The following is a 12162-nucleotide window of genomic DNA, read 5'->3' as shown; positions in this document are numbered from 1 at the left end:
AAAATGTTTGAGCTTGAAAATAATTCTGCCAAGAATCAAATACTTAGTGGTACTCAACCAAGGGCGTTAGAAATGTGTGTGGTGGGAGAGGAGGGGTGGCTCTAAAGATGAACATGGTATTTAGTGAGAGGGCCAAGGGTCTTATAAATATGCCCCACATAAACAAGAACTGTCCACACAATATGCCAATAGCACACTCCTGTTGAGAGACTGAAAGAGTACAACCAATCTAAAATGAGGGAAGAAGACCCACTTTGTAAATTATTAAATATGGCAAGAATTCCTTTTAGGAAGAGAAATGAGCTCAAACAACGTAAGTATTATTATAAAAATAAGGAGAATGGATTCTTTCTAGAAAAGACCATTAAAGACTCAAGAAGAGACCACCCAACCAAAACCAAAACCAAACAAACAAAGCAAGCTTTGTTGTTAAAACAGAAAGATGAGGGACTTCCCCGGCAGTCCAGTGGTTAAGATGTCGCCTTCCAATGCAGGGGATACAGGTTCAATCCCTGATCAGCGAGCTAAGATCCCACATGCCTCTTGGCCAAAAAACCAAGACATAAAACAGAAGCAATATTGTAACAAATTCAATGAAGACTTAAAAAAAAAAGGTCCACATCAAAAAAAACAAACCTTAAAAAAAAAAAAGCAGAAAGATAAGGCATAGAGAAGTTACCTAACTTGTCCAAGTTTGTGCCCAGGCAATGTAGTCCTACATTCCAAACGCCTACCACTACACTATACTCAATGCACTAGCAAGCTAAGAGTGAGCAGAAAAACTGAAAGAGCCATTCATGCCAAGGTTAACATAGCAGCTTATTTTTTTCACATGTTCACAGCTGTAGTTTTATGTATATTATGTATATTTCACTTTCTGCCAGTCATTTAACAGTTCTGCTATCATGACATGTTTTATAATCAACATTAAACTGAATTCAATGGAATACAGTAGCTTGTAAATGGAATTAAATTCTTTATTAGAGTAGATGGGGTTTGCAAACTATACTCCACACAGCCCTGGAGGTCACCTCAGACAGAAGGCAGGGAAACACGGGCCAAGGAGGCTCCCAAATCAACAAAGCCAGTTTCAGTTTTATCTTTTCTCTTTTTTGGAGGAGGCACTCACATATACTTTTATCAAGAAAAGGGTTCCACTGATCAAGAAAAATGCTTGAAAACCATGGAATCAGATGAACTATTAAGATCCCTTGTAGGTATTAGATTTCAAAGTCCTGAAAAACAACTCACAGACTATATGACCAAGAAAGGCTTTGAAGTTTTTACTGCCTTCAGAGCTAGTATATTTATACTCTACCTACTTATAGAATTTGAGAGGGATGTTAAAAGTATAAATTTTAATGTCACATATAGTGATAACTATTTTTAATTTAACAATAAAACACACGCACAAAATAAGACTAGACCTCTCAAGCATGGGAGAACACTATGAAGCAGTATCTTTGCATCAAAGAAATTTTTTTTAAAGTCATGTATGTTGTCTTCCTCCTCCTTTAAAAACACTGACATGCATTTTAAAACTTGAGTAGCCACTCTCCACTTGGCTCAGCTTTTTCAAGAGTTACAAAGATAAATGAGACATGTATCACCTTACATTTTAAAATCGATATTAGACATTCATCAAATTAACTGGGCAGAAAGAGGTGAAGTGCCAAAGAGAGGCAAAGGAAAGGGAAAGAGATTATGAAATGGAGCTCAGCAATGGGAGAAACCATTTGCAAGTAAGAAGATTCTCAAGAGAGGTGGCCTGAGAAGAGGGGAGAAATAATCTCTCTGCATTCTGATATATGATTGTTACATGATGTTGATTCTGTATTCAACAGATAGTTCACTGTCTAGTAGGAGAAAAGGATAAGTAAACAAACACCTAAAACACAATGTGTTAACTAAAATAACAAGCGTGTGCATAATATAAGTGAAAAGGGAAGTAGGTATTTCCTTCGGGTAGAGGGGTAAGAAGGGGGGAGGAGGGAAGGAGGAAAGGTGAGTTCACCAGGGTGCTGAGGATGAGCAGGGGTTTGTTGTAAAGAAAAAGGTATTTCAGGCAATAGGAACACCATGAGCAAGGGCATGAAGAAGTGAAATCATGTGGTGTCTTTGGGGACTGGCTGTGGAGAGTAAAGAGGTGACTAAGGATGAAAGTGAAAATGAGACCAGACCAGATCATGAGGAGCTTTTTTTTTTTTTTTTTTTTTTTTGCGGTATGCGGGCCTCTCACTGTTGCGGCCTCTCCCGCTGCGGAGCACAGGCTCCGGATGCACAGGCTCAGCAGCCATGGCTCACGGGCCTAGCCACTCCACGGCATGTGGGATCTTCCCGGACCGGGGCACGAACCCATGTCCCCTGCATCGGCAGGCGGACTCTCAATCACTGCGCCAACAGGGAAGCCCCATGAGGAGCTTTAAGCCCTGTGCCAAGGAGTTTGGCTCCATTACAGGAGGCACAAAGGTTTTCGGCAAAGAATGATGTTACAAAGGATGACACTAAACATTATAATTTTTTCAGTCAGAGAAATACTTCAAGTTTCCACTGGCTGCAAAAACATATATGAGAAAATTAATTCCAGGAGTCCTTTAAATAACTCCAAAGGTCCCACTGGCCATGAGTCCCCAGTTAAGAGCTCCCTGAGGACAGGAACTCTTTTTTAATTTATTTTTCTCTGGATCTCTAAGACATAGGATATAGAGAAACAAATAGGAATTGGTCTGTGATTAAGGATGATAAGACAGAACAAAAGATGACTCAAGCTTCTGGCCTGATCATCTCAGTGGGATGACAATTACAAGAATGTAAGTTTTGCCTAGGAGATACTAAAATACAAAACTCTACAGAATATCCAGAGGTTCTGTCCACAAGCACTTAAATACAGGTTTGAAACTCCAAGGAGTCTGCACCACAGATATGACTTCGAGTACCATGTATGCCGTACTGGTGACAGATGAAGCCAGGTGGGTGGATGAGGTCACAGAGCATAAACAGGGCCCAGCTCACAATCTAAGACAGGCATACCTTGGACACAGAGCTGGTTCGGTTCCAGATCAATGCAATACAGTGAATACTGCCATAAAGCGAGTCACATGAACTTTTTGTTTTCCCAGTGCATTACGTTTACTGTACACTGTAGTCTAAGTGTGCAACAGCATTATGTCTAAGAAAACAATGCACATATCTTAATTAAAAATTCCTTTATTGGCAAAAACTGCTAACCATCATCTGAGCCTTTAGCAAGTTGTAATCTTTTTTGCTGGTGGAAGGTCTTGCCTCCATGTTGATGGCTACAGACTGATCAGCTTGGGAGTTGCTGAAGGCTGGGACAGCTTAAAGTAAGAGAACAATGAAGTTTGCTGCCTTGACTGACTCTTCCTTTTACGATCAATTTCTCTGTAGCACGCAATGCTGTTTGATAGCATTTTGCCCACAGATGAAACTCTTTCAAATTGGGAGTCAGTCCTTTCAAACCCTGCCATTCCTTTATCAACTAAGTTTATGTAATATTCTAAGTCCTTTGTTGTTATTTCAACAATCTTCACAGCATCTTCACCAGGACTAGATACCATCTCAAGGAGCCACTTCCTTTGCTTGTCATAAAAAGTTAACTCCTCATCGGTTAAAGTTTTATCCTGAGATTGCAGCCATTCAGTCACATCTTCAGGCTCCGCTTCTAATTCTCTCGCTACATCCACCACATCTGCAGTTACTTCCTCCGCTGAAGTCTCGAACCCCTCCAAAGTCATCCACGAGGGTTACAGTCAGCTTCTTCCAAACTCCTCTTAATGTTGATATTTTGACCTCCTCCCATGAATCACAAATGTTCTTAATGGCATCTAGAATGGTGAATCCTTTCCAGAAGGACTTACTTTGCCCAGATGCATCAGAGGATTCACTATAGCCTCACAAAATGTATTTCTGGGCTTCCCTGGTGACGCAGTGGTTGAGAATCTGCCTGCCAATACAGGGGACACGGGTTCGAGCCCTGGTCTGGGAAGATCCCACATGCTGCGGAGCAACTAGGCCCGTGAGCCACAACTACTGAGCCTGCGCGTCTGGAGCTTGTGCTCCGCAACAAGAGAGGCCGCGACAGTGAGAGGACAGCGCACCGCGATGACGAGTGGCCCCGGCTCGCCGCAACTGGAGAAAGCCCTCGCACAGAAACGAAGACCCAACACAGCCAAAAATAAATTAATTAATTAAATAAAAGAGAAGGGGAGAGTGTACAGGGTAGAAGAAAGAGAAGAACACTCAAGTTGTAATTTAAAATAATTATTTAAAATAAAATAAAATAAAATAAAATGTATTTCTTAAAGAACAAGACTTGAAAGTAGAAATGACTCTTTGATCTATGGCTACAGAACGGATGTTGTGTTGGCAGACGTGAAAATCTCGTTGCATATCTCCATCAGAGCTCTTGGGTGACCAGGAGCACCGTCGATGAGTAGTAACATTTTGAAAGGAATCTTTTTTTCTGAGCAGTAAGTCTCAACAGTGGGCTTGAAATGGTCAGTGAAGCATGTTGCAAACAGATGTACAGTCATCCAGGCTTTGTTGTTTCATTTACAGAGCACAGGCAGAGCAGATTGAGCATAATTTTTAAGGGCCCTAGAGTTTTCAGAATGGTAAATGATCACTGGCTTCACCGTAAAGCCACCAGCTGCATTAGCCCCTAACAAGAAAGCCTGTCCTTTGGAGCCAGGCACTGACTTCTCCTCCTTAGCTATGAAAGTCCTAGATGGCATCTTCTCCCAATATAAGGCTGTCTTGTCTACATTGAAAATCTCTTGTTTAGTGTAGCCCACCTTCATGAATTATCTTAGCTGAATCTTCTGGATAACTTGCTGCAGCTTCTACATCAGCACTTGCTCCTTCACCTTGCACTTTTATGTTATGGAGAGGACTTCTTTCCTTAAACTGCAAGAACCAACCGCTGCTAGCTTTAAACTTTTCTTCTGCAGCTTCTTCACCTCTCTCAGCCTTCACAGAGTTGAAGAGAGTCAGGGCCTTGCTCTGGATTAGGCTTTGGCTTGAGGGAATGTTGTGGCTGATGTGATCTTCTATCCAGACCACTCAAACTTTCTCCATATCAGCGGTAAGGCTGTTTCACTTTTCTTATGATTCGTGTGTTCACTGGAGTAGCACTTTTCATTTCCTTGAAGAACTTTTCCTCTGCTTTCACAACTTAGCTGTTTGGTACAAGCGACCTAGCTTCTGGCCTATCTTGTTTTTTGACATGCCTTCCTCACTAAGCTTAATCATTTCTAGTTTTTAAAGTGAGAGATGTGTGACTCTTCCTTTCCCTTGAACACTTAGAGGCCATTGTAGAGTTATCAACCGACCTAATTTCAATACTGTTGTGTCTTGGGGAATAGGGAGGTCCAAGGAGAGGAAACGAGATGGAGGAATGGCTAATTGGTGGAATGGTCAGAACACACACATTTACCAATTAAGTTCACAGTCTTATGTGGGCACAGTTTGTGGCATCCCAAAACAATTACAATAGAAACATCAGAGATTGCTGATCACAGGTCACCATAACAAATATAATAATAATGAAAAAATTTGAAATATTGTGAGAATTACCAAAATGTGACACAGAGACACAAAGTGTGCAAATGCTGTTGGAAAAACGGTGCCAGCAGACTTGCTCAACGAAAGGTTGTCACGAATCTTCAATTTGTAAAAAACAAAATTATCTGTAAAGCACAATAAAGTGAACGTCAATAAATCAAGGTATGTCTGTAGTCCCATGGCAAAAATGAGACTAGACAAAGAACATTCAGAGAAGAAACAAGAGAGGTACCACGTGAGTCTAAGAAGGTACACACTTCAAAAAACATTTAGAGTTCGGTGCCAAATGATAGAGGGTCAGTTAGTATGAAGACTGGAAAGTGGCTACTGGATTTGGAAACTGGGTAGTTGCTGATAAACATCACTGGAGTGGGTAAAGGACTGACTAGTTTGAAAAATAAAAGTAAATGGGAAAAAGAGACAATGAGTGTAAATCACTCTGTCCAAAAAGTATGGCAGTAAAAAGAAGGAGTGAGAGGTACTAGCATCTTGACAGGTCATCAGGTGCAGAGAAGTATGCACATTTTGTGCATTATCTTTTTTTATACAACTTCTGTCTAGAGACTGTGAGAACAGGGACTGCCTTCAGTATTCTTACAGCACCTACTAGATTATATAATAAAAATAGCAGCACTACTAAATCATTGTTTAGAATGCAATATATATCTCATTACACTTCACTAAATTTTAACTAAATTCCTAGTATAAAAAGGAGACCGCTAGACTGAACCAATTAGTCATTAAATTCAAGTCATTTACCCGCATGGGGTCGCTGTTTAAAAGGGACCACACCCTGCTACATAATTTGACAGGCTCTGTGAGCAACCGGGGATGCTGTAAGATGTTACCTTAACTCCTTCACCCTGGGCTGCACAGGGACATACTCACCTCCATAGTAGAGTCCTGTAGCAGTGCACATCCGCCACTGTCCCTGATACATTCCTGCTCTGCTGGGGCTGCACATCTGGACGCTGACATCTGCAATCTCTTGGGGCTCTAGCGATCTCACCATCACCATGTTCACATGTCCAAATTGGTCTCCCCCGACATATTTAAGACAAACCCCTGGAGGCCAGGCCTCTGCCCCTGAGTTCAAGCAAAAGAAAAAAATGTTAGGCAATCAATGGTCCTATGCTGAGTGCAGTTCATTACAAAACTGTAGAAGAGGTCTCTTTGTCTCTCACACATATGTAAACCTATCCACATATCTTTGAGCTATGTAACACCTCACTGATCAGAAAGAATCAGAGTCAGCAACCTCTGACCAGCAGTCTATCCCTAACAGAAAGCACACACAGCAAAAGCAAGGCAGTTCCTCAAGAAAATGTGTTTTGGGTGACCCAGGGAAGGCCACACATCACACTGAATCTGTAGAACCTAAGAATGATGTCAGAAAAGAGCCACGGAAATGAAGCTCAGGCCCACATCTTTGGAAGACTGCTTTCTCTACTAAGAACACGTACCCATTTGCACTTGACCTTTTAAACTGACATTCAAAGTAAAAATATGTCTGACTGTCCCCAGTTTTTCCATCGAGGAAAGAGGATGAAACTTTCCATTGAGGAAAGAGGAATAGTTTCTGTATTATTTTCATTTTAGAACTGCTTTTTCCCTGATGTACGACTTTTCTTCTGGAGTTCCTAACAATGAAAAGATCGAGGGTCAAAAGACTGCAAATAAGACAAAGGAGTCAAGTGAAAGTTTCATTTTCAGGTTCAAACAGTAGTGGGGAAAATATGAATAGTGGGCCCTGATAACAGTACAATGACCCGTTGTCTCAGGGGTGATGATACCAGCAAGAGGTGCTTGTAGAAAGAATAGGAATGGCAAGACAGAGAAATGGCTTTGGCAGGAATGTCTTTCCCTCCTTTGGAAGTGGGAACAGTCTTATTTGGTTCCCACTCCTGTACACATATTTTCACGTAAACTAACTCAAATGAGAAATCAATATATTGACTTCTGACCAGTCATAGGTGGCCACACAGTGACTAGATGTGATCTTTCCTGTGAAGTCTCTCCAACAGACTCCTTTTTACCATATACAGAAAGCTCTCTATATTTTTTTGTTGAGATACATACATTCATTATAAATGCAAATCACCATGAAAAGCTGGACATGGAAGGACTTTCAGCATGCTTGAAACTCATCTCCTAACAGCACTCTAGGATTCCTCTCTACCTTGTTTGTGAAGTGCCAGGCCGGTTTTGATATACTTGATGGTTTACTACTGAAAAAAGAACTGGAGAGAAAAGCAACCAACGCTCTACTGCTGAGATCTCAGCCCCATAATGAACAGCACCTGCTGTGGCTCTTGGATTTTTTAGGGGTAGCAGATGGAGGAGTGGTCGCTGTGTCTGTCAGACCCTCTTTAAAAAAAATCCTGCCAGCAAAGTGCCCTCTTAAGTTAACACTATAAAGGGCAACTGCTGCTGTGGAAAAGGTTGTGGATGATACACTGGCAATACATGAAAATTCTTTTTTTTCATTTCTGGGGCCTACGGCCCGGCAAAAGCATATTTGTCTTAGTCAAGAATAGTAGCAGTTGATGTGAAGTACCTTGGAAAATGTCAGTCTCTTTAAAGACCAAGATCCAAGAGGAAAATTAAACTACTATTATAGGGCTGAATTCACAATTATTATTTAAAAGACACACATACACATGCGCGCACACACACACGCGCACACATACATACATCTATAACAAGACAATGTTTATATGAAAATCCAAGAATGTGTCTGTTTTCAAACTTTAAAGAAAACAAGGGAAACCAAGACTGTCTGGGTGTGGAAAATACTTGGCTGTCCTAGGCAGACAAGCACAAGCAGCTGAGACAGTTGGATCTCTCATCTGTGCAAAAGAGGGAGTACTGCTGTATTCCCAGGATACTGAGTTAGTTGGTAAAATGTTAAATGATTAACAATTATGAGGCTACGGTCCTGATCTTTTTAGTACATCAGACCCTACTGATGTGGTTCTTGGAGAGCCTCTTGAAAAAACTGGAAGAGTTATACACCACCAACTCTGAAGTGTTAATCTGCTATAAAATGAAGAACCAATCATCTGCCTTCTGAGAGTTACCAACAGTTTATTATGACATATAGTTCTTACAGCCCCCAACTGTCAGGTCAGGTAGTTCTGAAAAGGTCACTGATACTGACTCTTGATACAGAAGGAAGGGAAATACTGATGAGCTACTTGGCCTACCAGGCTAAGCATACTGGAAAAATCTGGATTTGAGAAGCATAACACAATAGCACTTCAAATTAAGTCTGTTACAACTAGCTTAATGGGGGTGGGTAGATATATATAAGAAGAAAAGAAAGACTAATCTGTGTTTTATGACTTTCCAAGTTAAGTATCGCAAGCACACATATGACTAAGGCTGCGATTCTCCAGTTATCATGGAATATAATTTTATTAAAAAACATAAAAAGTCAAAACAAAACAAGACAAGAAACCTGTCATGTGGCAATTCTGAGATGATAGAGAGCATGGCAAAAATGAAATAAAAGTCCATCAGTTCCAGAAAGTCTGAGACTTACTAGGTATAAGTGATTATAGAAATAGTTTGGAGACAACAAGGAACATCCAAAGAGCAAGACAGAAGACAAACCTCAGTGAAGACCCCCTCCCTCTTTTTAACCCCTGTAGCTTTAGAGATTGCATTTCAAATTAAGCTACATGCAAACAGGGACCTTCACTGATCTTGTTGCCATTTTCTTCCTGTACCTGATAAAGTGACTGGAACATAAGAAACTTATTTTAAGGAGTCAAAAGAAAAATGGAGGGAATAGTTGTTCTTTCTCAAGCTTCTTTTTTTCCCTCAACTGTTGCTTCATATTCACTTCTATGTAGTTTAGAAAATAAAGATGACTGACGTCACTCTCTCATATAACAATCATAACTACTTCATTAAAGTCAGAGAAACACCAGAGTTATAATATGCTTAGTTTAACACTCACCACAGCTGGACAGCAGAGCATGGCTATAACAACTGAAAAGCTGTAAGTGTTGGTAAAGAGAATTGTCTCCTTTCATCTTCAGAGGGACAGTTTCAAATTTTCATTTTAAACTCCAACTGTAAAGTTTCCTGGTCATGTTTCCCAAACTTCTAAAACTTACACAGTACCAAAAGTTTGGATCCTGGGATTCTGCATCTATGTCATTAAATGTCTCACTTCAGTTTTTCTATGATCTGAATATAAGGACTTAATATTAGGTGTTTAATTTTAAACAATGTGTGACATTTATCTTCTTTGGGGAAGGTGCTGGGACAGCTATATGCAGTTCCTATCAATCACATCTGTTGTAAATTTGAATTCCTGATATGCCTGAAACATGACAGTAGAGAAGCACCGTGAAAAATTATTTATGAAACTCTTTCAGCGAGCACTTATCTCTTAGGGAAGGTTATGAATGAGAGTAAGAGAGCCTGAGGAGAAACAGCTAAGCCCTACCCTAGCTTTTTTTTTTTGGCCACGCCATGCGGCATGCAGGATCTTAGTTCCCCAACCAGGGATTGAACCCATGCCCCCTGCATTGGGAGCACAGAGCCTTAACCACTGGACTGCCAGGGAAGTCCCGGCCTACCCTACTTCTTTGTGTTACCACTCTATTTCCAGAAAAAACCTAGGCCAGATTAGAATGACACCAAAGAACCAGTGCCTGTGCATGCTTTCCTTATCTCTCTCTCTCTAATAACATACCTGTCACTTAATTATGTGAGGCCAGTTTCTTCTTAATCAAATGGAAAGCATTTAGTTTACAGACACAAAACTATTTTACAACTGATGGAACGATTTCCAGAAGAATAAAAAACCTACCTGTTCCAAGTACCTCGAAAGGTAAAATCTCTAGCAACTGTTGCCCAGTTTTTAAGAGGTGTACAGGAACAAAAATGTCCTTTTACAGGAAGACAGGCTGCAGACCCAGAGACTGTTTTAAACTGGAGTTACTATGCAAAAGCAGGACACTAAAACAAATTTTCTCCAAGTCAAGGTGAAAGACAAGCTCTCTGGGGTTCTGATTTGACATTCTCACCATTTTATATCAAACCCTTACAATCTCCCATTAACCCAAGGAACTGTCTAGTGAGTGAGCAGATATTTCAAGAGGCTTTCTGAAATATAAAATGGTTATTTTGCAGCAAGATGGTATTTAAAACATTTCAACAGTACTCTAACAACTTTCAATATTTAAAAACACTATAAAGAACCCATGGAAAGCCAGACCATTTCCAGTGTTTTCACCATTAAGTAAACAAGGTCTTGGATTAATTCTTTTAAATAAACAAAACTTTTAATAAGCTATACTTTCTAAACAAATGTTACTCATTTTAAAAATTCATGGCTAGGTTTCAAAAGCATTTTTGACCAGTAACACAGATTTTAGTAATTCAGATAAGAAATATGATGAATAAAAGCTGACCTAAAGAGATTGTTTTAATATTTTTAAAAGCAGACAACACTAAGCAAGGTGAGAAAGAAATTAGACAACGTAAAGATAATCAACCTTGGAACAAGAATTTCAAGAAAAATGGCCGTTTTCCTGTATTACGATGTGCCTCTCAAACTAACAATGCACCGAACAGTGTTATAACCAAAAGAGAAAAGAAGCTAATGAAAATTTACAAAGCCACTGATGTCCCCAGTCATCTACAACACTGGGTCAATCCAGATTATGTGCTTTTGCTCAGTGACACACCATCCAAGGTAAAGTTAATTCCAAATTAGCCAGAAAAACTAAGAATAATAATTTGGTACATTAATTATTATATAAAAGACTAGCTTGGCCAGTCTCTCCCCATCATAAAAGAACTGAAGTATAAAGAACTGAAAAGTAAACAGGGTCCAATAAAAGGTCACTTTTATAGGTTTGAGTCCCCAGAGTTTTATATCATTTCACATCAGATTACCTTACTAGACATGGCTCCCCGACACCAACAAACTTTTAGCTAAATATTCCTTTTGTCTAGTTTTCCATCTCTTAGAATTTCTTTTGTAAATCCTCATTAATAAGGAAGTTAAAGCATCCTCACCTAGTCAGCATAAATTGTTACTGGATGAGACAAGAAATACTAAACTCACTCAAATTAAAAAAGTCATTAGAAAAGAATTAACAAGTAAAAGGTGATAATAAACATTTACTAATACATATTCAGATACTATTTTCAAAGAACTACGGTTAACTTATGTTAAATTTTTCTTAAGTCAGCAGTACGTCAAAACAATGTTTTTTAAAAAAAGCAATTTCTCAATCTTTCCATCTTTTCTATTCTGAGCAAATCCCTACACTTCTTACCCAATTTTTCAAAGTGATGTTAACATCTCAAATAGATAGCTCAATGAAAATTTCAGATACAATCATCCTTGTGGTTGCAAAGAAATAAGCTTTCAAAAGAGCAGATGCTCACAACTCTAACTACCTTGTTCCATTCAAGGATGCACCTCCTCTAGCTTGCTGGAAATAACTGGAAGATTAATTAGAGCAGAAATAAAATGATGGAGTAGAACTGTACAGGTGGAGACAATACCACCACCACACACAGGCCTAGTTCCTGGTATCAAAAGAATATTGA

At 39.6% G+C, this 12162-nt stretch overlaps 1 protein-coding gene across 3 annotated transcripts in view; it reads right to left on the bottom strand.

Moving 5' to 3' along the window:
• ILRUN (inflammation and lipid regulator with UBA-like and NBR1-like domains) overlaps positions 1-12162 on the bottom strand; it is a 119510-nt gene that overhangs the window by 68952 nt on the left and 38396 nt on the right. For all 3 annotated transcript variants that reach the window (XM_060021984.1, XM_060021986.1, XM_060021985.1), the window contains exon 3: positions 6472-6669. In XM_060021984.1, the coding sequence (XP_059877967.1) occupies positions 6472-6669 (198 nt within the window). The remainder of the gene's footprint in view (positions 1-6471; positions 6670-12162) is intronic.

The sequence above is a fragment of the Delphinus delphis genome, chromosome 10 (assembly GCF_949987515.2).
Source record: "Delphinus delphis chromosome 10, mDelDel1.2, whole genome shotgun sequence".
NCBI lineage: Eukaryota > Metazoa > Chordata > Mammalia > Artiodactyla > Delphinidae > Delphinus > Delphinus delphis.
Note: the sequence above shows the minus strand (reverse complement) of the source record. Positions and strands in the feature narration are given on the sequence as shown.